Raw genomic sequence first — 27,677 nt, 5'->3', positions numbered from 1 at the left:
GGGTAATTGAACCCAGGTTGTTAGCCTTTTCAAGCAAGTGCTTTAACCTTTGAGCCATCTCTCCAGCCCAGCAATATGTTTTTATTGGTATATTACTCACATGCTGAGATATAATTCTTTTAAATGTAAGAGAGACTGCTGTCTTTTTAATAGGATTATAGCTATTAACAGGACCCAACAGTTCTTCTTTATATAATTTATTTATTTGGGGGGGGAGGGAGAGAGGAGGGGGCCAGATGCATGTATCACTTTGTGCGACTGGCTTTACTTGGGTACTGAGAAGTGAACCTCTAACAGCTGAGACATCTTCCCAGTCCCCAAACAGTTCTTAACAGTGTATTTTTGTTGAAGATGAAGAGGGATTTTGCTTTACACACAAATTGGTCAAAAACAATGTCCCTGCCCAACTTATTATACTTACATGAAAAGCAGCACTAACCAGCTAACACAGGAGCAAGACAATTCTCCCTTATGTGAGGAGTGATAGACACGGCTCTGGCTTTGAATAGAATTGCTTTATTTTTTATGCTGCATGTGCACACTCAGATAGCTTCAGCAGCTCTCTTGCTATGATTCTAATATAGTGATAGAAATACTCTTCTCTCAAAAATATCAGAGTTTTACAGGCAGAATAGTCTGTAAAAATTATCTGTGTTAGAACTGTTTTTTTTTTTTTTTTTTTTTTTTAAAAAACACATGCTGCTAGACATGATGGTGCACGCTTTTAATCGTAACACTCATGAGGCAGAGGCTGGAGGATTGCTTTGAGTTTGAGGCTAGCCTGGGATTGCAGAGTGACTTAAAGGTCAGCCTGGGCTAGAGGGAGACCCCCACCTTAAAAACAAACAAACAAAAAAAAAAACACCCCCCCCCCCCACATTCCAAGCTCCTACATTAGGTTGAAAAATCCCAATCAGACGACAGCTGCTTTTAGAGGCCTTTCCTAAACTCCTCGCTAGCTGACAGGATTAACAAATCCCTTCTTGTACCGTGTACTCTCTGTATCCAGACTATTTGTTGGTGTGAAGATTTCTCTTGATAGACTCCAACTTCCTTGATGACATAGGCTTTATTTGAATTTCTTTTTATGTGGAGCTCCTGGTACACAGGTAGACTCCCCAAAATATTTGCTGCATTGCTTTGAGTGACAATATAGTGGGCTACCATGCTACACTTGAGAACATTTGTGCCAAAGCATCCTATGAATATCCAGAAAATGAGCATCCTTCTTTGTCTGTGGGATAGGGGTGGTTTTCTAAGAGGAATTGATTCTTTTTTTTTTTAAATTAAACTTATTTATTTATGAGAGAGAGAGAGAGAGAGAGATTTGTCACATGAGGACCTCCAGCCTCTGCAATTGAACTGCAGACACGTGCACCACTTTGTGCACATGTGCCGCCTTGTGCATCTGGCTTGTGTGGGTTCTAGCACCTTAACCGCTAAGCCATCTGAAAGTCATGTAACTTGAATCTTAAAGGGCAGGTAGGAGAAGGGTAGAAAAGACATTTGTAGACTGAGAGAATGATGTGTTAGATCACGAGAGATGACAAATGCAAATGATTAAGAGGGCTTACTTAGGAAACTGTTTGGAGAAAGGCTTGGATGATGGTTGGGAGGAGGAAAGGGCTGTATCATCTGCTATCCTCCAGTATTTTTGTAGCACTCCGAGCATATGGCTGCTATAAAGGTTATATTGCTGACATATTCATGCCTTCATAATCATTCCTAGGAGGTTGGGCAGCATATGAAGAGTCAGGCAAAGACCGTTTTTATTCACGTTGGTGCCTCAGTACCTGCATGTGGGTCTTGCATGGACTAGATGCTGGGGAAGTGCTCAGTGTCAAGCTTGTGATTCAATTTTCATGCTTGCAAGGACTGCAAATCTAAATCACCGAGAATAGCACAAGTTTGGCATCATGCTTAATGATAACAGAAACAAGATCAAAAGTTGAAGGGCAGGGCATCAATTTACCTGACTGGTAATCAGTACTGTATGGATTTTGGAAGACTGAGATAAAAAAAAAATGTTTGATGATAATTGGAGAAAGTCTAGAATTTTGAGTTCAGTTCCCGTTTTCAAATTTGTCTGTCAGAGGTAAGGATCAATTCTGTGCTTTGCAAAAAGAGAGACCAAGGGGCTGAGAGATGTCTCAGCGGTTAAGGTACTTGCCTGCAAAGTCTAATGACCTGGGTTCAATTCCCCAGTATCCATGTAAAGCCAGATGCATGAAGTGGTGCATTTATCTGGAGTTTGTTTCCAGTGCATAGAGGCTCTGGTGAACCCATATTCATTCAGTCTCTCTGTTTGCAAATATATATGTATGGAGAGAAAAAAAGAGAGAGAGAGAGAGAGAGAGAGAGAAGAATAAGAATAAGAATAATAATAAGAAGAAGAAGCAGCAGCAGCAGCAGAGAAGAGAAGAGAAGAGAAGAGAAGAGAAGAGAGAGAGAGAGAGAGAGAGAGAGAGAGAGAGAGAGAGAGAGAGAGACACCAAGCTGGGCGTGGTGGCACACACCTTTAATCCTAGCACTTGGGAGACAGAGGTAGGAGGATTACTGTGAGTTCAAGGCCACCCTGAGACTTCATAGTGAATTCCAGGTCAGCCTGGGCTCAAGCAAGATCTTACCTTGAAAAGAACCAAAAAATAAAAAAATAGATAAACAAGAGATCCAAATCATCACTAGTCATTTCCTAGACACCCCGAGGGTGTACTGAAGCCTACGGCCGGAGGTGACCTCAGCTCGCGCTTGCCTGCTCCCCTCTTTTGGGTCTGCCTGCGGGGCTTTCTCTTGTCCAGGTCAGTGCATCAGCAAATCGCTGGTCTGCAACGGGGATGCGGACTGTGAGGAGGACGGCGCTGATGAAGACAGATGCGAGGACTCCGAAGGCAGACCCTCCTGTGACGTCCTCAAACCTCCTCCCAACGTGGAACTTACCGGCAGCGGGTAAGGTGCTCAGTGGACTTTGGGGTGTATTCATGGGTTGTGGGTTTTACTTTTGTTTTGTTTTGGGGCTTGGCAAGTCCAGTCATATATCACCCAATAGCCAAGGCTTTTTGCTGGCTCAGAATTCTTTGCCACAGCTTGACAAACTTTAAAGAATTCGTACTTAAATACGTGTAGTAAGATAAAGTGGGCTGTTACTGCAGCTAGGCTTGGTTTTAGCAGTTGAAGTCCTACATCCCGGGAAACCTCTCAGAAATCTGTAGGAAAAGGAAAGAGGTGAGGGAATAAGAGCGAGGGAGAGCTGGAAGTGAGAGTAAGAGTGAGATTCTTTTGTTTTGTTTACTTTACTTTACTTTTTTTTTTTTAAATTTTTTTAAAAGGTAGGGTCTTGCTCTAGCCCAGGCTGACCTGGAATTCACTATGCAGTCTCAGGCTGGCCTGGAACTTAGGACAATCCTCCCACCTCTGCCTCCCGAGTGCTGGCATTCAAGGCATACACCACCACACCTGGAGGAGAGTGAGATTCATCAACACAAGGCTCCTCAAGAAAATGAAGATAATAGACTGAGAGAGGGGAAAAAGACAAGACAGAGCAATAATACCCAGGCTGAAAAGCGATTGCCTGCATTAGCCAGGAACATTCATTTCCAGAGAGCCTGAGAAACTCTCAGGTTTGCTATTAAAAGAGAATTCTGAGGAATTTTTAAGGGTCATTGTATCCATAAGCTAAGGCTTTAAGAAATTTAGGATTAAGTTAAATTTAAGCTGCTATCTTTAAGATAATTGAGTTTTGAGGGATAGATGAGGTTTTCCTATAATGTTCAAAATTTGTTAGCAGGAAAAAAGGACGAAGTTACTTTAAGGAGTCTTCTGCCCACTAAGAGAATCAGTTGCAAATTCATTATAAAAAGCACTGTCTCCTCCTAGTTACCTTAATTGTATTGATTTTATCCAAAGATTCAATTTAAAAGCAGCTGTTGCTGTAGATACGACAGGCCTGCATTTCTCAAACACGTTCTTAGGCTGAGAGGAGGTTAGATTTCCCACCCATCAGTGTTAACTATTTTACCGCAAGGGGAAGCTGGAGAAGGAGTGGCAGGAAGAAGGGTGCTGTTCTCGTTATTTGCGTTTTTCTCAAGTGTGGAACTGTGGCTTGCTTAAGACTTTCTGGAGGCCAATCATTCTTTTTTTTTTCAGCAGTACTGTTTCTGATTTTTAACTGTATTTCTCCTCCCCTTCCTTCTCCATATCCTTTTTCTTCTTCTCACAGTTACAATGCACTCACCGGCCAGTTTAGGAACAAAGTCATCAACACCAAAAGCTTTGGTGGCTACTGCAGAAAAGTATTCAGTGGGGATGGAAGTGATTACTACAGACTGAGTGGAAACATCCTCTCCTACACCTTTCAGGTACTTAATTACATCAATTTCGTTGACTTTTAATCCATTTCTTGTCTGAGTTCATCATACGACAAGAGTTTTTTTTATTTTTTATTTTATTTTTATTTATTTATTTGAGAGGAGAGAGAGAGAGAGAGAGAGAGAGAGATATTGGGTGCACCAGGGCTTCCAGCCTATGCAAATGAACTCCAGACATGTGTGCCCCCTTGTGCATCTGGCTAACATGGGCCCTGGGGAATCGAACCTCGAGCTGGGGTCCTTAGGCTTCACAGGTAAGCGCTTAACCACTAAGCCATCTCTCCAGCCCAAGAGTTTTTAGTATATGTTGAGAATTTAGTTATGGCCTAATACATGGTTAGTTTACATAAATTTTTAAAGTGTACTTAAAGAGAATCTATATTCCTTAACTCTTAGGCACAGGGCAATGATAGTTTTAGTTTATGCCATCAAGCTGATACCTTATTTTTGGTGCCCCACGTGAGCCCAGAACCATTATAATCTGTCCCTCATATGTGTGGTAAAAGTTAGGACCCTGACTAAGAATATCTACAATGCTTTCCTTACTGTCTCACAGTGACAGTTATTTTAAAATGTTTTATTAATCAGAAGAAGATCAATAAAACAAATATGCATATATATCCTCCTACTGCAAGTGTGATGTAGCCAGGGTATGAGCTATTTTCTCATTGCTGTGAATAAATGCCTGACAAGAAGCAGCTTAGAGAAGGGAAGAGTTTGTTTTGGCTTACAGTTCCACAGGATGGAGTCCACTACGGTAGAGAAGGCGTGGCGGAAGCAGGAAGCTGGTGGTCACATGGTCAGGTGGGAAGCAGAGAGAAAGAACAGCCAGTGTGTGGGGGGACGTTTACAAAACTTCAAGGTTTCCTCCACCTGCTTCCTCTAGCAAGGCTCTGCCTGCTGAGGGTTCCTAAACAGCATCGCTGACAGGGAGCCGTGTGTTCAAACACATGTGCCTGTGGCGAATGTCATATATTCAAACTAAAGCGAGTGACTTGAAGGCTCATGCACACATAATAACTGTCACATGTTGTGTATTAATAAGCTATAATTAATTAACACATTAATAGGCAACAATAAGTTTTCTATAAGTGTTTATTATATATGTACCTAGATGTACAGATATATCTGTGTCTTAGTAATTTTCTCATTGTTGTGACCAAATACCTAACACAGAGCAATTTAAGGAAAGAAAAGATCTATTTTGGGTTACAGTTCCAGAGGTACAGCCCATCATGGTGAGGAAGGCATGGTGGCAGTAACTTGAGGCAACTGGTCACACTGAGCGCAGTGAGGAAACAGCCATGAATATTGGTTCAGCCAGCTCTCTCCTTTTTATACAGCCCGGCCCATCGCATGGTGTGGCAGAGTTAAGGCATGTCTGCTCTGCTTTAGGCCGTTGGTTTAGATTTAATCCTTACAGTATTATTGAAGGTGATATTTTACTGTATGATATGTATGTACAAACTCGAGATTTGGAGACCTGCGACTGTCTTACTCCACATCACCAAATTAAAAGGCATCACAGCTCGGATCTAGCAAACCAGATGCCACAGCCCTTTATTTTTTCTATTACGTTTTTACTCTCCCTATTTCTTTCTTTTAATTTGCTTTTCATTTCTAAAGTCTATGTGAATCATCTATATTATAATTTAACCTTTGGCTACAAGGGAGAATTGAGATAGGTATATGTATATAATTGCAGTTGCTCTTCTCTTCCTGGGAGGATGTGTTGCTAATTCTGTTATAATTATATGGAGGGAGGGATTGCACATATATTTTCTGAAGGGTCCAATGTAGAAAGTTGCCGGCAAGAGGAAATAATGAGGGAGAGCCTTTGCGATTTAGCTGGAAGGTAGACATGCGAATAGCTGGCAGCTTCTGAAGGGAAAAATTTAGCAACAGCACAATCCAGTCCTGACATTCGTTTTCGTTGGTGGGGCTTGGCTTGGGGATTGAAATCTGAAATCCCTTTCCAGTCACTGAAAGTGAAGGTGTTTGTGTGAAGCAGAGAGAGACCGCAGCCTGCTGTTGAGCGGTCATTTGAGGATCCAGCCCGAGGTGAGTGAGGTGGAGACAGCAGGTAGTGAGGCAGTCATCCAAGTGCTGAACCCAGATATGGATAGAATCAGGTTGTGTCCCCAGAAGTTCAAATACATCCACCCAGGGCTCACTGAGTATCCAATTCTCTGCAAGGTGGAAGAGGACTTCTGGCTTACTAGAATGTTAGTATTAATAAGCAAGCATAAAACATAATGAATCAATCTCACTTATGATCTTTATTATAGCTGTCAGCCATATGAGTTTTCTAGGACAAACCTGCTTTTTCTTGGCTAAGCCATTTACTTTGCCATGAATACTCTGTTTATTCATACTTAAAAAACATTTTCATATTCTATTTATTTATTTAAAAGGCAGATAGAGAGAAAGAGAATGGGCGCACTAGAGCCTCCAGCTGCTGCACATGACCTCCAGACACATGTGCCATCCTGTGTGTCTAGTCTATGTGGGTCCTGGGGAATTGAACCTGGGTCCTTTGGCTTTACAGGCAAGTGCCTTAACTGCTAAGCCATCTCTCCAGCCCTGTTTATTCATACTCTTATACAAAGGAAAGGTCTTCAGAACCCAAGCATGTTCCTGCTCCACAGTTGCTTAGAAAAGCACTGTTTTGCTTTGTCCCACCTGGGAGAACACGTGGAAGACGTATGTTCCCTTTCAGCCTGTGCTGACGGTGAGTTATGGGCCAAGCAGGAGACGCGTCATGAAGGAGTTTCACCATGTTTTCAGAAGAAAGATCATAGGAACATATTAAGTGAATAACTACAATAAAACAGGCAGTTTTTAAAAGTCTGTATGATTTCTGATATTTATTTATTTACTTTTTTTTTGTTTTGTTTTTGCAAGGTTGGATCTTGTAGCCCAGGCTAACCTGGAATTCACTATGTAGTCTCAGGGTGGCTTTGAACTCACAGCAATCCTCCTTCCTCTGCCCTCTGAGTGCTGGGATTAAAGGCATGCGCCAATATGCTTAGCTTTATTTTTTTGGTTTATTTTTATATATTTCTTTGAGGGTGACAGAGAGAAAGAGACAGATAGAGATAGATAGAGAGAGAGAGAACAGGTGTGCCAGGGCCTCCAGCCACTGCAAATGAACTCCAGATGAATGCGCTGCCTTGTGCATCTGGCTTATTTGGGTCCTGGGGAATCAAACCTCAAATTGGGGTCCTTAGGTTTCACAGACAAGTGCTTAACTGCTAAGCCATCTCTCCAGCCCCTCGGCTTACTTTTCAATGTTTATTTACTTGTGTGTGAGAAAGAGACAGAGAAAGAACATGGGTGCCCCAGGGACACTTACCACTGCAAACTCCAAATGCATGCTCCACTTTGTGTATCTGGCTCTATGCAAATCCTAAGGAATTTAATCCTGGGCCAGCAGGCTTTGCAGCATGCACCTCTAATCGCTGAGCCATCTCCCCAATCCCAGGCAGTTTTAATTAGTGCCAAATTTTCTCACTCATTGATATGAAGATGATACCTGAGATTCCTCCACCTACCTTTTAACCAGTAATAGTTTGGGTGATGATCAAAACACTTCACACAGAAGAACATTTGTAGTAGTCTAAGCCCTGTTTCAAGAGCTTCACATGGATCTTTTCTTCCTTATACACATTGAGCACCCTTAATCTGAGAAATCTTTGATTCAAAATGTTACCAAGTCTGCAATTTCTTGAGTACTGATACTAAGCCACAGAGAAAAATTCAGTACTCTGAAAGTAGGTCTTAAGTGCAAAATTGTTAAAAAGTATTGTGAAACATTATCTTTAGGCTATGTATGTAAGGTGTATATGAAACAAATTTTGTGCTCAGGTATGTCCCATCCCAAACATTATACCGATATCTATGTCTGTCTATGTCCATGGGAGAAAACCTCTGCCAGATATAACTGACCAATGCATAATACCTAGAATCTATAAAGATCTTAAAAAACTAAGCAACAAATTTGGAGAGATTGCTTAGTGGTTAAGGCACTTGTCTGCAAAGCCAGAGGAATCAGGTCCCCTTCCCCAGAACCAGCTAGGCCATCTGGATGCATAAGGCAATGTGTGTACCTGGAGTTCATTTGTAGCGGTGTGGAGGTCCAGACATATCCATTCTCTCTTTCTCTATCTGCCTCTCTCTCTCAAATAAAAAAATGAAAATAAAACAAAAATCTAAGCAACAACAGCAACAAAAAATCAAACAATCCACTAAAAGGCCAGAGAACTGAATAGTGAATCCTCAAAAGAGGAAATACAAATAACCAATACTCATTTAAAGATATGCTTAACATCTCTAGTCATCATTATCAAAATTCATATGCAACTACAGAAAGCCTAGGACATTAAAACTATCCCTGCCAAAAGAAATATTGCAGGAAGTTAAATTAAAACAACTTTGAGATTCCATCTTATTCCCTACTCTCCCACCCCAATCATTTTAGAATTTCAGGTGTTATGTTGAGATCCTTAATCCATTTGGAGTTGACTTTTGTGCATGGTGAAAGTCGTGGGTCTAGTTTAATTTTTCTATGTGTGGTTATCCAATTCTCCAGTACCATTTGTCAAAAATCCTGTCTTTTCTCCAGTGTGTATTGTTGGCTCTTTTGTCAAAGATCAGGTAGCTGTGGTTACTTGAACTAAGGTCTGGGTCTTCCATTCTGTTCTACTGAACTATATGTCTGTTTTTGTGCCAGTACCATGCTGTTTTTTTTTTTTTCTGAGGTAGGGTCTCACTCTAGCCCAGGCTGACCTGATCTGGAATTCACTTTGTGTTCGCAGGGTGACCTTGAACTCACAGAGATCCTCCTACCCGTGTGCTGGGATTAAAGGTGTGCACCACCAAGCCCAGCCCCCACGCTCTTTGTTTAAAAATTTTATTTATTTATTTGAAAGCGACGAACACAGAGAGAGAAAAAGAGGCAGATAGAGGGAGGGAGAATGGGCATGCCAGGGCCTCCAGCCACCGCAAATGAACTCCAGACGCGTGCGCTCCCTTGTGCATCTGGCTAACGTGGGTCCTGGGGAATAGAGCCTTGAACTGGGGTCTTTAGGCTTCACAGGCAAGCACTTAACCGCTAAGCCATCTCTCCAGTCCCCCATGCTGTTTTTATTACTATGGCTTTGGAGTATAATTTGAAGTCAGGTATGGTGATACCTCCTGAAGTGTTCTTTCTTTCTTTCTTTCTTTCTTTCTTTCTTTCTTTCTTTCTTTCTTTCTTTCTTTCTTTCCTTCCTTCCTTCCTTCCTTCCTTCCTTCCTTCCTTCCTTCCTTCCTTCCTTCCTTCCTTCTTTCTTTCTTTCTTTCTTTCTTTCTTTCTTTCCCTCCCTTCCTTCCTTCCTTCCTTCCTTCCTTTTGACTGACCTGGAATAATTCACTCTGTAGTCTCAGGCTGGCCTTGATCTCATGGTGATCCTCCTACCTTTGTCCCAAGTCCTGGGATTAAAGGCATGCACTAACATGCCTGGCTCGTCCTTCCTTCCTTCCTTCTTTTTGTCTTTGTTTTTTAAAATATATATTTTATTTATTTGTGAGAAAGAGGTATAGAGTGAGTGAGAAGGGGCTTGCCAAGTCCTCCAGCCATTGCAAATGAACTCCAGATATATGCGCCACCTTGTGCAAGTGGCTTACATGGGTCCTGGGGAACTGAACCAGGGTCCTTTGGCTTTGCAGACAAATGTCTTAACTACTAAGCAATCTTATTTAGCCCCCTTCCTTTCTTTTTTCCTTCCTTTCTTCTCTCTCTTTCTTTTTTTGAAAATAGTCTTTCCTATTAAAGTGAGTGTTTTTAACTATTTTATTTATTAATTTGAAAGAGAGGAGAGAAAGAGGCAGGTAGAGACAGATATATATAGAGAAAGAATGTGTATGTTGGGGCCTCTAGCCACTGCTAGAACTCCAGACACATGGGCCACTTTGCACATCTGGCTTTACATGGGTGCTGGGGAAACAAACCCAGCAAGCACCATAACTGCTGAGCCATCTCTCCAGCCCTCTTATTAATTTTTACACGAGCATGCAAAACAATGGGTTTCATTATCTATATTCATGTGTAGGTCTATACCACATTTTCTTTTTTAAAAAATTAATATTTATTATTTATTTATTTATTTATTTATTTATTTATTTATTTATTTATTTATCTGAGGGAGGTGAAGAATGGGTATGCCAGGGCCTCTGGCTGCTGCAGATGAACTCCAGATGCATGCACCTCCATGTGCATCTGGCTTATGTGGGTTCTGGGGAATTGAACCAGGGTCCTTTGGCTTTGCACGCAAGCATCTTAACCGCTAAGCCATTTCTCCAGCCCTGTACCACATTTTCTTTACTTAGTCATCTGCTGATGGGCACTGAGGCTGACTCCACATCTTGGCAGTTGTGGATGGTGTCATGGGGAACATGGATGAGTGGGCATCATGGCAGTGACTTAGATTCTCTCAGAGGTGGTAGAGCTGGGTCATGTGGGAGTTCTACTTTTAGATGTTTTGGGGAAATTTCTGCTGATTTCCAATTTACATTCTCATAGCAGTTCTTGTAGGGGTGAGAGATGGAATCTCTATGTAGTTTTGGTTTACATTTCTCTTAGGACAAGGGGAGTTGAACATGTTTCCATGGTTTCTCCCCTTTTTGCACATTTTGTTTTTAGTTGTTGGATTAATTCACTTATCTATTTGTTGATAGGTTTTTTTTTTCTTGTTTAGTTTTGTTGAGTTCATTAAATACCATAGATGTCAGTCCTCCATCAGAGGTAGATGTGGCAGAGCTCCTCTCACCACCAAGGCTGTCTCCCCGTCTGTTGATTGTTTCCCTTGAGGCATGGCAGCATTTGACTATCAGTGTGTGCCTAATTTTCAACATATGGTAAAAGTCATATAATATTTCCTGCCCTTTTGGTCTGTTTTCTTCTAGTCTTTTAAAAATTTATTTATTTATTTATTTATTTGGAGGTATGGTTTTACTCTAGTCCAGGCTGACCTGAAATTCACTATGTAGTCTCAGGGTGGCCTCTAATTCAAGGTGATCCTCCTACCTCTGCCTCCAGAGTGCTGAGATTAAAGGCATGCACCACCACACCCAGCTTCTTCTAGTCTTTTAAAAAAATATTTATTTATTTGAGAGAGAGAGGACAAAAGAGAGGGAGAGAGAGAGTGAGTGAGAATGGGCATGACAGGGTCTATAGCCACTGCAAATGAACTCCAGATGCATGTATCACCTTGTGCATATGACTTACATGGATACTGGCAAATCTAACCTGGGTCTTTAGGCTTCACAGACAAGCACCTTAGCCACTAAGCCATCTCTCCTACTCCTCTACTAGTTTTTTTTAAACATGGCTATATACTTGCATAGTTATACTTATATCTTTCTCTTTCATTAAATCCAACAGCATGGATATTTTATCTTCACAAACATTATTTAGTATGGCTATATAATTTTCTGTCATCTTTCCTTTCAGTTTTGTTTTAAGGGTGCATAATTTCTATCATTTCTGTGTTTTCTGTGCTGATTTGTGTCTTGATCTGAAACACTGATGTATATACATAAAAACACAAATGTCTGTGGAAGGAGAGCTCCAAATTTGAATATTTATAGGAAATAGAGATTATGGAAGAGAGTCCCTTAACATGCTCTGTTTTACTCCATATGGACTGACACTTTTAGCAAATTCATTGCCTATAATTAAAAAAAAAAAGAAGACCAAGAGACTTTATAAAATGATTAATTTGAAAAAGAAGTATAAAAAAGTTCACCATTCTTTAATACTAGAGTTGTAAACATAGTGTGAATGTTGTCTGAATTTAATTGTTGGGTCCACCAGAGTTATCCAATGTTTATAGTCCCTGCTGGGCCCCCATGTCTCCCTGTGCAAATAAGGGTAAATGAATGATTATTTCTATGAAAGCTGAAAGCTGGAGTGCTCATTTCTCAGCCATATGTGACTAACCTGTTGTCTGCTTTAAAATTATTTTAGGATACCCCTTTCTTCTATTATTTACTGTAAGAAAAAATTAAATTTTGACATTAACCCAATAGAATTAAAAAGCTAAATCTAGTATCATACATATCACAAAGTGTACATGATCTAACTGCTCCCTATCCCCTGTTCTTTCCTTTCCTTTCCTTTCCTTTCCTTTCCTTTCCTTTCCTTTCCTTTCCTTTCCTTTCCTTTCCTTTCCTTTCCTTTCCCCTTTCCCCTTTCCCCTTTCCCCTTTCCCCTTTCCCCTTTCCCCTTTCCCCTTTCCCCTTTCCCCTTTCCCCTTTCCCCTTTCCCCTTTCCCCTTTCCCCTTTCCCCTTTCCCCTTTCCCCTTTCCCCTTTCCCCTTTCCCCTTTCCCCTTTCCCCTTTCCCCTTTCCCCTTTCCCCTTTCCCCTTTCCCCTTTCCCCTTTCCCCTTTCCCCTTTCCCCTTTCCCCTTTCCCCTTTCCCCTTTCCCCTTTCCCCTTTCCCCTTTCCCCTTTCCCCTTTCCCCTTTCCCCTTCTCTTCCCTTCCTTTCTTTCTGTTCTGGTCTTTTCTTTCTTGTTTTTTTGAGGTAGGGTCTCGCTCTAGCCCAGGCTGACCTGGAACTTACTCTGTAGTCTCAGGCTGGGCTCGAACTCACAGCAATCCTCCTACCTCTGCCTCCTGAGTGCTGGTATTAAAGACGTGTGCCACCACACCTAGCTGTTCTGATTTTTCTTTTCTTTGAGGCAGGGTCTCACTCTAACCCAAGATGCCTTGGAATTCATTCTGTATCTCACACTGGCCAGGAACACACAGTGATTCATCCTTATCTCAACTTCCCGAGAGCTGATATTAAAGGCATGTACCACCACACCTGGCTCCTATATCCTGTTTGTAACTCTGTTCTCATCATTATGTGGACAACCAGCAGCCAAATGCTTTATGATTCTCTGTCAGCATAGCTGAGTGAATTTGCTCTGTTCTAAGCTAACTGCCGACATTCAAGGAAAATGCAATTTGTGTACAAAATGTGTTTTATGAATCACCTGTGCTTGTGGCTATGCATCCCATGCCTTCTGCTTAACAAGGTGGTGGTTGTAGAAGCAGTGCTTCATTTCCATAGGCTGGCCCAACCTTCGCTGTGAGTCACAGCCATTTTATGTCAGTGCAGGTCTGTCTCCTGGGAAGACTGTGTGAACAAAGCACACATATTAAGGGTCCATAACAAAAATATCTCGGATGTATCCAAGAGCTTAACTTGGTCTTAGCAAAATATTTCATTTTCTTCGCAGGTCAAAGTAAATAATGATTTTAACTATGAGTTTTACAACAGTAGCTGGTCTTACTTAAAGCAGACGTCGACGGACTATACATCATCTAATCGGAGGAGAGGTTTTTTTAGTTCGTCGTCATCTCAGGAACACAGTCATACTTCAAACACCATTAAAAGCCATAAGAAAAAGGTTAGTATGAAACATGAGGTAACCTTTCTTTCTTTCTTTCTTTCTTTCTTTCTTTCTTTCTTTCTTTCTTTCTTTCTTTCTTTCTTTTTTTTACTGGTTTTAAGTGTTGCAAACATTAACAAAGGCATGTTTACCTTTTCTGTTTTTCATTTCTTATCTATGTATTTTTTTGAAGTACAGTCTTATTCTAGCACGAGCTGACCTGGAACTCACTCTGTAGCTCAGGCTAGCCTTGAACTCACAGAAATTATCCAACTTCTGCCTCCTGAGTGCTCAGATTAAAGGCTTGTGCCACCATTCCTGGCAGCTTTCCTATTTAAATTAAGTCAATAGTATATCCCTTAATACAATATGTTTCTATTTTTTAAAATTTGTTTATTTATTTATTTGAGAGTGATAGACAGACAGAGAAAGAGGCAGATAGAAACAGAGAGAAAGAATGGGCTCACCAGGACCTCCAGCCACTGCAAACGAACTCCAGATGTGTGTGCCCCCTTGTGCATCTGGCTAACGTGGGTTCTGGGGAGTCGAGCCTCGAACTGGGGTCACAGGCAAGTGCTTAACTGCTAAGCCATCTCACCAGCCCATATTTCCATTTTTCAATATTATTTATTTATTTGAGAGAGAGAGAGAGAGAGAGAGACAGTGAAAGAGACAGAGGGAGAGAGAATGGGTGCACCAGGGCTCTAGCCACTGCAAATAAACTCTAGAGGCATGTGCCATCTTGTGTATCAGGCTTATGTGGGTCCTGGGGAATTGAACCTGGGTCCTAAGACTTCAACAGCAATTGCCTTAACTGCTAAGCTATCTACTCAGCCCCTAATTCATTTTCTTAAATTAAGTTGTATACACACACACACACACACACACACACACACACTATAACAAGTTATACTTTTATCCCATCACCCCTGTTTCTGTTTCTATTTACTGTGAGGTCATGAAGGCCTATGTAAGTCCTTGTTGGGTGGTGGAGGGACTGTGCCTCAGGGTATTCCTATTTACTCTGTGTCTTTTACAATCTTTACCCCCGCCCCTCTTTTGCCATGTTCACAGGCCTGCTGGTAGTCTGATTTAGAGTTGAGTTCTCTGTAGCCTCTGGATTTATGCTTTCATGAGTTTTCATTGATCACTGTATCTGTCACCATAGCCCTGGAGCTGGTTGTCAGGCTAGCAGTAAGTGCAGTATTCATGTTGCTGCTGCTTCTGCAATTTTTCTGGACTGATTCCTCTTCAAACTATTGTGAATAGACCAGCAACAAACATGGTTGAGTAAGTGTCTCTGTAGCATAGTGCACTCTTCAGGGTACATGCCCAGGAGTGGTATAACTGGATTATATGGTAGGTCTATTTTCAGGAGTCTCCATAATGATATCCATGGTGGTTGTATAAGTTTGCACTTCTACCAGCAGTGGGCGAGGGTACCTCTTTTCCCACAGCCTTGCCTGCATTTGTTGTCATTCAATTTTTTGATGAATGCCATTCTGACTGGAGTGAGATGAAATCTCAAAGTTGTTTTGATTTGCATTTCTCTAATGACTAAAGATGCTAAACATTTCTTTAAGTGTGTAATGGCCATTTGTAGTTTTTCCTCTGAGAATTTTCTGTTCAATTCTCTATCCCATGTTTTGATTGGTATTCTTGATTTTTTTATTGTTTAGTTCAATTATTTTTAAATTTTGTTAGAGGTAATAGGTATTTATCTTTAATTGTAAGGTGGGCGTTTTGTAGACAGCAAATGGATGGATCCATATTTTTGATCCAGCCTATTAACCTGTGTCTTTTGATTGGGGATTTGAGTACGTTAATGTGCTGAGGTATAATTATGAGATGTGAGTTAATTCCTGTTGTGTTGAAGGTTTTGTGGAGTTTGGTCTTTTCTTAGTCTTTGCCTGCTTTTATGCTTATTCTAGTTTGGATTGTTTCTTTTTCTCTCCTAATGTACCTGTTGGTTTATCACCAACATGTGAGGTATTCCCTCCAGTGTTCTCTAATGGTTGGCTTGCTGCTCATGTAATCATAAAGCTGGTTTATATTGTGGTAGGTTTTCTTTCATCTTTTATTATGTGTGGTAATTTTTTTGAGTATAGTACTTTGGGCTGACAACCATGGTAAGTTAGCTTTTGAAAGACTCTGTTCCTAGCCCTTGTAGCTTTAAGAGTTTCAACTGAAAAATCTGAGGTAATTATGACAGGCTTGCCTCTGTATGTAATGGGCTGATTTTCTCTTACAGCTTTTAGTACTCTCTCCTTGTTTTCTGTGTTTAGTGTTTTGATTGTTAGGTGACATGGGGAATCAGTTCTCTGGTCCTTCTATTTTGTGTTTGGTGCACCTCCTGTACCTGGGTCAATTCCTGTTTTGTAAGGTTGGGAAAAATTTTTTCAACAATTTTGCTGAAGATGTTCTTTATGCCCTTGGCCTTTATTTCTCCCTCTCCTGTCTGCCTATGATCTGAATATTTGGTTTTCCTAAGGTGTCCCAACGGTTCCCTTATGTTCTTTTTACACATTTTTTGAACTTGTTTTTGGAGACCTGATCTAATTCTTCTGTCTTGTTCTTGAGTTCTGAAATCCTGTCCTCCACATGGCCAACAACACAATACACTTCCTTCAATGCACAAATTGTTGGGATGGAGAGATGACTCAGGGGTGGAGAGTACCTCTCTGTAAGCATAGCAATCTAGTGAAGCATGAGGGACTTCAGGAGCTCAATCTTAAGGACCCCCACACACTAGTAGCTGCAGTCTGCAGGAGAGCAAAGACTCTAGCATCACGAGAGTCCACAAAAACTGGCAATCTCTGTGACCAATATGAGACTCAGCCTCAAGTGAGAAAGGGAAGAAGGGCGATGGAGTGGGATGCCTGATACTCTATCCTGGCCATCCTGGGGTGGGGGGAACCACATGGGCACATATGTGTGCATTCATTACATACACATCACAACATTCACACTCATTGTCATGTTAATTCTCTTTGACAATATTTATTTACATTTTAATAACTTTTGTAACTTATACTTTTGTTTCTCAATCAAGTTCTCTTCTCACTCTTTATTATTATTATTATTTTGGTTTTTCGAGGTAGGGTCTTACTCTAGTCCAGGCTGACCTGGAATTCACTATGGAGTCTCAGGGTGGCCTCGAACTCATGGCTGTCCTCCTACCTCTACCTCCCGAGTGCTGGGATTAAAGGCGTGCGCCACCACGCCCGGCTTTTTATTTTATTTTTTGAGGCTAGCCCTTATGTAGCCCATGCTGGATTTGAACTTGCTGTTATTGAGCATGAATTTGCACCCCTCATCCTCCTGTCCCCACACTCCACATGCTGGGATAACAGACGTGCCATCATGTCTACTTAAAGGTTTTTGAGTTTTTTCATTTTTGAGACTGGGTCTCATGGACTTGAGGTTGCTCTGTGTCTGAAACTGACTGCACTGCTCCTTCTCTTGCTTCTGCCTCCCAGGTATGGGGCATCCAGGCACCATCGTGGTACCTGGCTGGCTTGAAAACCATGAAAGAGAACTTACCTTGAAATCTTCTATCTTAAATTATCCTATAATATCATTCATGATTACTAATGCTACTATTTTAAGATTTATATGCAATGTAAAAAGTCCATGATATATATGTGTGTGTGTGTGTGTGTGTGTATGTGTGTATGTATATATATATGTATATATATATATATATATATATATATAGTTTATTTACAACTTCCATAATTGTAAACAATATCACATCATCTCTTTCTCCTTCCTCCCACTTTCCCCTTTGCGACTCCACTCACTATCCTATCCCCTCCCCCTTTCAATCAGTCTCTCTTTTCTTTTGAGGTCATGATTTTTTCCTCCCATTATGATGATCTTGTGTAGGTTGTGTCAGGCACTGTGAGGCCATTTTGTGTCTGGAAGAGGGCATTGTAAGGAGTGGTACCCTTCCTTTGGCTCTTACATTCTTTGTGCCACCTCTTCCGCAATGGACCCTGAACCTTGGAAGCTGTGGTATTCAGTGCTGAGCACTCCTCTGTCACTTCTTCTTAACACCATGGTGCCTTCTGAGTCATCCCAATGTCGCTGCCATCTGAAAAGAGAATCTCCTCTAACCAAAAGTGAGAGTGGTATTAATATATGGGCATATATATATATATATACATATATATATATATGGGTATGAATATTAAGAGAAGTACTTACTGGGCAGTTTGGTGAGCAGAGTATATACATCTAGCCAGATAGCAGCAGATGTTACACCCCTAGGACTCATGACTACCCCTGTTGTAGTTTTTCAGTATTAGGGTTGTATTCCCTCCCACAGAGCAGGCCTCCAGTCCAATTAGAGAACAGTTGGTTTCCCCCATAACAGACATACCACTAATGCACCCATTGGCTCATTTGGAGTGGCTGGCCAAATTTAAGGCTTGCTGTGTCCACTGTTGAGTATCTTCACTGGTGATTTCTGTCTCTGCCATTGAACTGCATGCAATGTAGCTTTTTCCAGCTTTCTGTCAGCTAGTCTACATGGAGGAGGTTTTCAACTCAGCTCCAGAAGGATTTCTTAGTGACCTTACAGCCCAAGTATATGCAGCCTTCAGCAGTAGGGTCTTACCATCTATTCCTGTTGGGAAACCAAGGGCCTCAGCAATGGCCTGTAATGTTTTGCGCATATTAGAGACCTCTCTGGCCAACAACTCACTGAAAGGTATCACACCTCTGGCACTGAAAGTTTTCTAGTAACAATCTATGGCTTTTGAGTGTTCCATTGTCCAAAAAAAAAAAGAAAGTAGGTTTCCATATGACTTATTTATATACTCTTAGATTTTGATTAGCTCTCCCCCACCTTTCCTTTACTTAATTTCTTCCCGTGATCGGAGTTAGGCCTTTTAACCCCTGTTAATCTGTTCTTCTACTTACATATGTACAATACCATCCTATTAAGTCCCCCCTCCCTCCCTTTGTATCTCCTGTCTAGCTTATTGACCTTTGCTACTGAGTTTAAAAATCCATTCAATTTTGACATCTTTTAAGAGATACATGAAGTGAAAAGATTTTTTAAAACACCAATTACTTGGAAATACCAAATATTTCTTTTTTCCTCAATTTTTATTAACATTTTCCATGATTATAAAACATATCCCATGGTAATACCCTCCCTTCCCCCACCCCTGCTTTCCCCTTTGAAATTCCATTCTCCATCATATCCCCTCCCCATCTCAATCATTCTACTTACATATATAAAATACCAACAAGTACCCTCCTCCCTTCCTTTCTCTTCCCTTTATATCTCCTTTTTAACTTACTGGCCTCTGCTACTGAGTTTTTTCCTTCTCATGCAGAAGCCCAATCATCTGTACCTAGGATCCACGTATGAGGGAGAACATATGGAGCTTGGCTTTCTGGGCCTGGGTTATCTCACTTAGTATAATCCTTTCCAGATCCATCCATTTTCCTGCAAATTTCATAACTTCATTTTTCTTTACCACTGAGTAGAACTCCATTGTATAAATGTGCCATATCTTCATTATCCACTCATCAGTTGAGGGACATCTAGGCTGGTTTCATTTCCCAACTATTGTGAATTGAGCAGCAATAAACATGGCAGAGCATGTACTTCTAAGGAAATGAGATGAGTCCTTAGGATATATGCCTAGGAGTGCTATAGCTGGGTCATAAGGTAGATCAATCTTTAGCTGTTTTAGGAACCTCCACAATGATTTCCACAATGGCTGGACCAGATTGCAAATAAGGCTGGTGGTATCACCATACCTGATTTTAACCTATACTACAAAGCCATAGTAACAAAAACAGTGTGGTACTGGCACAAAAGCAGACATGTAGATCAATGGAACAGAATAGAGGACCCAGATGTAAGTACAGGTAGCTATAGCCACCTGATATTCGATAAAAATGCCAAAAATACTCATTGGAGAAAAGACAGCCTCTTCAGCAAATGGTGTTGGGGAAACTGGATATGTATCTGTAGAAGGATGAAAATAGATCCTTGTATCTCTCCATGCACAAGAATTAAGTCCAAATGGATTAAAGACCTTAACATCAGACAGGAAACTCTAAAACTGCTAGAGGAAAAAATAGGGGAAACCCTTCAACATATTGGTCTTGGCAAAGACTTTCTGAATACAACCACAATTGCTCAGGCAATAAAACCACAGATTAATCACTGGGACCTCATGAAATTACAAAGATTTTACACTGCAAATATTTCTTTTGAATAATTTCACACATTTAAAAAAATCTTTGTTGTTTTGATATACTAAAACTTTCACATTAGAAAACCAGAACACTTCATTTGGGTTATCTTAATTTGCATTATATATATATATATTTTTTTTTTTTGAGACTAGATCTCCCTACATGGTCTAGGCTGTCCTCAAACTCCTGACCCTCTTGCATCTGCATTTCAGTGCTTCTTGGCTGATTCTTTGTGTTAGTAGTTTGTCTAATCCTTAAGAAAGCCTGAAAGTATCTTGATTTTATTTATTTTATAATTTATAATTTATAAAAAAATATTTTGACTGTGTGAATGAGTTGTTAAAAATTTATCATCCCGACATTCAACACCTACCAAACTAGAGATCCAAAGGCTCCCATTGTTGAGCTAGACTTAAAATGCAGCCAACATGGGTCAGGGAATTTTGTGGTAGAGGGGGAGGAGAGATTGTTAGTGGTACAAGTTGGGACATTTTTCACAGAGACATTGTCTCTCCCCCATAACTGACTGCTGCCCCCATAATGCATGACCCACAATCCCTATGAGGTTGACCTGCATCCCCAATGAGGAAGGCCTCTTCAGAAAAGGGGCAGGAAGGAGGGAAAGGATGGTACCAACATGTGTTGTTTATATACTAAATATGTCCATATCTAATAAAAATAAATAAAATTATCATATTTCTGAGCAAGAGTGCTGCTTCTGGGGTGAGCCTGACAACCTGTGCCAGGGTGATGTAGACAGACACTGAGGATACTCAGAATGCACCAAAGCAGAAATCCAGAAGCTCCTGAGAGTCCAACACTAAAGTAGATTTAAAGCACTCTCACCAAGGCTCATTATGCAGAAGAGGGAGTGGAAAGAACATCGGAGCCACAGGGTGGGAGGGAATATCCGGAGGCATTGCTCATCCCTACAATGACTGACTGCTGCTCTCACAACTCCAAGGTGAATACCAGCAATCCCTCTAAGGGTCCCTCAGTGGAGAGGGGGCAGGGAGGATAAGAATGATGGTATCAACACTTGATGTATCCATATAAAGTTTCAACTTAACAAAAAAAGGAAAAAATATCTTTCAATTACATTGTTTACTTGGAGAAGATTTAGTAGAAGATCAGTCTTGAAGATTATTAAAACATGCGTAGGAAGTGTTGAAAAGATCTCACTTACACTGAGATCTTAACCTGTAAATATACAGTTTAGGAGATGAGTGATACAGTCTCATTATCTACACATTATAATTAAGATGTGACCCTTTTTTATATACTTACTTGTGAGTTTGTTTAGGAGCTAATGAACTTACTTTTATTTTTCTAGTTGAGGAAGTCATAGAAACTTGGCCCTGGGGCTTTAGGGTTCATGTATAAAAGAGACTACCATTTTATTGCTCATATGCTATTTCAAAGTGGGGCTCCAGAACCCCTCAGATTGTTTTGTGAGTTGTGACTAGAGAGCGCATCATGCAAACAAAGTTACGTAGTCAAGATGATCGGAAGTGGCACTTGACAGAGATGTTGGATAGGTAATATTTTTATTATTTTTTAATCATTTCTAAAACTGTTTTTATTATTTCTTTTCTCACAGAGTTATAAATTATTGGTTATTCAAAACATTGTTGAAGTGGCTCAGTTCATTAACAACAATCCAGAATTTTTACAGCTTTCTGAACCATTCTGGAAGGAACTATCGCTTCTTCCCTCTCTATATGACTTTAGTGCCTACCGAAGATTAATTGACCGGTATGGGACACATTATCTGCAGTCTGGCTCTTTAGGAGGAGAATATAGAGTTATATTTTATGTGGACTCAGGAAATACCAAACACAGTGGTACGTATTAATAAATTGATATTTTAAAAGCATTCCAAGAATTTTTTTTTGTTGTTGTTTTTTGAGGTAGGGTCTCACTCTGGTCCAGGCTGACCTGGAATTAACTCTGTCATCTCAGGGTGGCCTTGAACTCATGGCAATCCTCCTACCTCTGCCTCCCGAGTGCTGGGATTAAAGGTGTGCGCCACCACGCCCGGCTCATTCCAAGAATTTTGATCGATGAACCACATGTGGTTAACTTAAACTTTTAATCTTCAAAATTTATTTATTTATGTGTGTGTGTGTGTGTGTGTGTGTGTGTGTATTGGTGCACCAGGGTCTTGAGACCACTGCAAATGAACACCAGATGCATACGCCACTTTTTGTGTCTGTCTTTATGTGGGTGGCTAGGAGATTTGAAACTGGCTGGCAAACTTTGCAGGCAAGTGCCTTTAACTAAGACATCTCCCTAGCCCCTTAGGTTTTAAAATTTGATAGGGATTTAAACTGCAAATGATTCTGTTGTAGTTTCCTTCCTATTGCTGGGACAAACACCTGATCAGAAGTAGCTTATATTAGGAAAGGATTTATCTTAGGCTTGCGGTTTCCAGGGGAAGCTTCATCATGGAAAAGCTGGCTCCATTTGTCATTCACCCATAGCAGAGAGAATGAGAGAAGCCAATGAGAGCCAAGCTGGCTCAGAGCACCTTAGGGCTGGACTACAGATTTGATCCCAGTGACACACCTCCTACAACAAGGCTCCACCAGCTGGGGACTGAGTAGGCAGCTTAATGCCTGAGGCTATGAGGGACATTTACATTCAAACTATCATGGTGTCCAAAATCATAAGCATCTATTACACTCTACTCAAATTCTTCCATGGATTAAGAAAAGTCTGCCTTTTTTGAACAATATCCTGAGTTAAGCCATTATCATTATCAGCTGTCTTCAAAGGATATTGGGTTTTTAGACTATTTTATAATCTTTACCAGTTCAATGATTAAACAGTAGTTTTAAAATATTTTATTTATTCACTTGAGAGGCAGAGTGAGAGAGAAAATGGGCGGGCCAGGGCCTCCAGGCACTGCAAACAAACTCCAGATGCATGTGCCCCCTTGTGCATCTGGCTTATGTGGGTCCTGGGGAATCGAACTGGGATCCTTTGGCTTTGCAGGCAAATGCCTTAACCACTAAGCCATTTTTCTAGCCCCGAAACAGTAGTTTTTAATCTATTCTAAGTTAGCATACAAAATAATGTATTTCATTATGAATTTTCATAGTAATTTTGTTCTTATTTGCCCCTCCCCTTTTTCCAGCTCCCCTCTTGCTGGACCCTTTCTTTCCCCATAGTGTCCCTTCTGCTTTTTTCATGACATGTATCCCATCACTTCCTGTCCTCAAGATGTGTTCTCTTTTTATAGTCCCTGTTTTTGTTTTATGAGCTACACACATGCATGCACATGCGTGCACACACACACACACACTTAAATCCAGGTTCCATACATAAGAGGAAACATATGGTACTTATATGAGTTCCATTTGTTTTGTTTACCATAAAAATTTCCAGTTTTCAATTTCCCTGTAATGTCATGATTTCATTTTTTTCTTATGGCTGAATCAAATTCCATTGTTCATATCTACCACACTTTCTTTACTCATTCATCTGTTGATGAACATCTGTGTTGAGGCAGGGTCTCTCAGTTGAACTCCGAGCCCGAGGATTCAGCTAGTCAAGCTAGCTAGCTTGTTGTTGGGACTCAAGCTCACCTATCATTTACATTGGTGCTGGGGATCTGAACTCTTGCCCTCGTGATACAGGAATCTGGGATGTCTTTGAGAACGATGGACCTTTTTTCAGCTCCCGGTCGGGCTGTAACTCAGGAGTTAGGGTGCTGGATGCTAATGGTCACACAAAGCTTCCACCGAGTCAGTGACCTTCTTATGAATTTTGATGAATGAATGAAATTCATAGACCACAGAGGGTGAAGTTTAGAAAGGTTTTTATTGCAGCTTGTAAGAGAAGGGAAGCAGACAGAGCTCCCACTGTAAAGCACCAGTGGGGTTCCTGGAGTGGGAAAGCCTGCCTGGTGACCCTGACCGGGGGCTTTTATGGGAATTTCCTGGATGGCAGCTGAGCTGGTCATTCCAGCCCTCAGCTCACGTATCCAGGCACTGCCAGGTTTCTAGGAAAGGGAGTAATAGCATTTATATTCCCAGGGAAGGGAAGAATCTGTCTTAATTTTCTCTTTTAGGAAAGTAAGAGACAAGGAAAAATTGAATTCCTGCCTTATCTTTCTGGCCTCCAGCAAGGGGTGGCAGTGAGGACTCCTTTAGGGAGAAAGAGATCAGGAAAAAATCAGATTTTCCCCTTACAGGCTTAAGGGAATTTCTCACTTTGACTTTTGGAGGCCCTATTACCCCTAAACTACCTCACTCACACTTACTGGGGCCAACACTTTACCCACTGAGCTGTCCGTCTAGTTCAAATAATACTCCTTCCTAAAATTCACAGGGGATCTTGCTTTTCCTTATGAGGAACTATAATAAATATGATCCCACTGGGCTTTCTCTTTTTCATTTCTCTACCAGAGAAATGTAAAAGTTGCTTTAACTTTTCTAGTTTCATAAGTTGAAAGTGAATGTACAAACTCCCCACCCCCCCCCGCCCATCTCAGGCTTACCTGGAATTCACTTTTTATCTCAGGCTGGCCCAGAGCTCACAGCTTTCCTCACCAGTGCTGAGATTAAAGGCCTGAGCCACCATGCCCCCTTTTTTTTTGGTAAGAGACAGGCATAAAATCAATGCAGCAAGTGGCTTGATCTAAACTCAATTTCACTCCCATGCCCCCATTTTATAACATTTCAATGTAAATTAACCATACAGATTCCATCTCACCCCAGTCAGAATGGCAGTCATGAAGAAAACAGATAACAAATCCTGGTGAGGATATGGACAGAAGGGAACCTTTACACACTATGGGTGAGAATGTAAAGTAGTCTAGTCACCAATCATGGAAATAAGTACGGAGATTCCTCAAAAACAAAACAATACAAAAACAGAAACAAAAATGAACCACAAAATAGATCTATCATATAGCCCAACCAGAGCATGCCTGGGTGTTTATGCAGAAGAGTCCAAGTCAGCATATCACAGAGATACTTGCGCATTGGTGGCTAATGCAGCAGTATTATTGACAATAGCCAAGTTATGGAATCAACTAAGGTGCTCAAGAATCGAGGAATAGAAAAAGATTTTACATGGTTACATAAAAATTATATATGTAGGGCTGGAGAGATGGCACAGCAGTTAAAGTCGCTTGCTTGAAAAGTCAGACACCTGGGTTTGGTGCCTTCGTACACATATAAAGCCAGACGCACAGAAAGGCACATGTGTCTGGACTTTGCAGCAGCAGGAGAGTCTTTCTGACTGCCTCTCTTTCAAATAAATAAAAATCATGTATGTATGCATATGTGTATGTCATGAGAAAGAAGTGACATTGGGGAATGAAGGGTACTAATGGCAGGAGGAGCAATGAGAACAGGAAGGGTAGGAGAATATGTCCCAATTACTATAATGCTTATATATATATATATATATATATATATATATATATATATATATATATATATATATATATATGTTTTTTTTTTTTTTTTAAGGTAGTGTCTTGCTCTAGTCAAGTCTGACCTGGAATTCACTAAGTAGTCTCAGGTGGCTCACAGTGATCCTCCTACCTCTGCCTCCAGAGTGTTGGAGTTAAAGGCGTGCAACACCACCACTGGCTTACATTATATGTTTTTAGCAGATGTCCTCATGAAGACTAGTACTATTTTACAGTGAATACATATCAGTAAACAAAGAAATGCAGATGTATTTTTTAAATTTAATTTTTATTAACATTTTCCATGATTATAAAAAAAATCCCATGGCAATACCCTCCCCAGATGTATTTTTAAAAGAATTCAACTGGGTAAAATTTAAGTTTGAAGTAAAATTTTTACTCATGCAGAATATATTGTTCTTAAAATTCTAATTTAAATATAATGAAACTTTCTGGGATATAATTTATGATAGTTATTCTTAAAAGCCTTTAGACTAGTTGGGTGTAGTTGTACAAGCCTTTACCCCTAGCACTCAGGGGCTGAGATAGAAGGATTCTTGTGAGTTTGAAGCCAGCCTAGGACTACATAGTGAGTTCCAGGTTAGGCAGGACTAGAGTGAGACCTCAAAAACAAATAAAATAAATATTGAGACTGTTCTAGTATAGTTAGTAAAATTATATGAGAAAAATATGTTTTCACATTTTTTCCAGGGCTAGGGATTGTTCTACACATGTCAGCATTGAATCTGCACCAGCACATGTGATATTTTCTTTTTCAATTTTAATTTTAGTTTTATTAATTTATTTGAGAGAGAGAGAGAGAGAGAGAGAGAGAGAGAAAAGGCATGCCAGGACTTCCAGCCACTGCAAACGAACTCCAGATGCATGTGCCACCTTGTGTATCTGATTTATGTAGGTCCTGGAGAGTTGAACCTGGGTCCTTTGGCTTTGCAGGCAAATGCCTTAATCACTAAGCTCTCTCTCCAGCCCCACGTGTGTTATTTTCTATCCTACCTTAAAAATGTATTCATGCCGGGCGTGGTGGCGCACGCCTTTAATCCCAGCACTCAGGAGGCAGAGGTAGGAGGATCACCGAGAGTTCGAGGCCACCCTGAGACTCCATGGCGAATTCCAGGTCAGCCTGAGCCAGAGTGAGACCCTACCTCGGAAAAAAAAAAAAAAAAAGAAGAAATGTATTCATGAAACCTTTTTTAGTAATGAGGAGATACATATGTCATGGAAGGGAGGTGTTAGGAACTAGAGATATTGTTGGAGAGGCTGAATTAATGGGACTAGGACTGAAGAAGTTTATACAGAATCAGAACCAAAATTTGAGAATTAGTAAGTGGGCAGGAGACCACCATTCTCCCATGTTTATTTGTTTTATGCCTAAAAAATGACTGTGAGTAAGTAAGAGATATTCTTTGGGACAAGTGTTCAGTTTCTGCTCCTTCTGCTCATCTATGTGAAAATTAGTTGGGTTTCTTCCCCTTTCCAAAGTTGTTAGGAGGAAAATCACAAAATCCAAGCATCCCTTTTTATGAATTTGTACGCGTTGGAGCACTTGAAAATGTGCATAGCCTGTCATTCTTCATTAAGTGGCCATCCCATAGGAAGGCTTCCGTGAGTGTGGGAATTAAGCACACTGCCTTTGTATGTCTTCCCAGATGTTGGTTCAGAACAGAAGAAAGAATGCAAATCTTCGGATTTTCGGTTTTTCTTTGTATTATCATCATCAAAGCACAGGTGCAAAGAACTGGACGAGACTTTGAAAACAGCTTCAGGTAGATGAGAAAGGCACAATTTGCATTGCAAGTTTAACGTCTGTTACTCTTAGGGCATTCTTTATCTCCACAGACTTTTGAAGCATTAGCAGGTAGGTGTTTTATTCAAAGAATTGGCAATTTTTATGTTTTGGTGTATTCCTATTATTGAATTATTATTATTTTTTTCTTTTAAAAAAGTCAATCCTTCCTCCTATTTCTTTTAAGCTTCTGATTTTTAAAAATATTTATGTATTTGCAAGCAGAAAGAAGAGACAAAGAAAGACAGAGAGAGAGAGAGGGAGAGAGAGAGAGAGAGAGAGAATGAAAATGGGCACACTAGGGCCTCCAGCCATTGCAAATGAACTCCAGATGCATGTGTCACCTTGTGTGTCTGGCTGTGCATGGGTACTAGGGAATTGAATCCAGGCTCTCAGGCATTGAAAGCAAATGCCTTTAGCCATTGAGTCACCTCTCCAAC

At 40.6% G+C, this 27,677-nt stretch overlaps 1 protein-coding gene across 2 annotated transcripts in view; it reads left to right on the top strand.

The window, feature by feature from the left end:
- C7 (complement C7) overlaps positions 1-27,677 on the top strand; it is a 91,497-nt gene that overhangs the window by 25,748 nt on the left and 38,072 nt on the right. For both annotated transcript variants that reach the window (XM_045132640.1, XM_045132639.1), the window contains exons 5-9: positions 2,799-2,946; positions 4,217-4,355; positions 13,634-13,804; positions 21,609-21,852; positions 27,101-27,217. In XM_045132640.1, coding sequence (XP_044988575.1) covers positions 2,799-2,946; positions 4,217-4,355; positions 13,634-13,804; positions 21,609-21,852; positions 27,101-27,217 — 819 coding nt within the window. The remainder of the gene's footprint in view (positions 1-2,798; positions 2,947-4,216; positions 4,356-13,633; positions 13,805-21,608; positions 21,853-27,100; positions 27,218-27,677) is intronic.

Source organism: Jaculus jaculus, chromosome 13, assembly GCF_020740685.1.
Source record: "Jaculus jaculus isolate mJacJac1 chromosome 13, mJacJac1.mat.Y.cur, whole genome shotgun sequence".
NCBI classification, from domain to species: Eukaryota; Metazoa; Chordata; class Mammalia; order Rodentia; family Dipodidae; genus Jaculus; species Jaculus jaculus.
The sequence above is the reverse complement of the archived record's forward strand: the minus strand, read 5'-3'. Positions and strand labels throughout refer to the sequence as shown.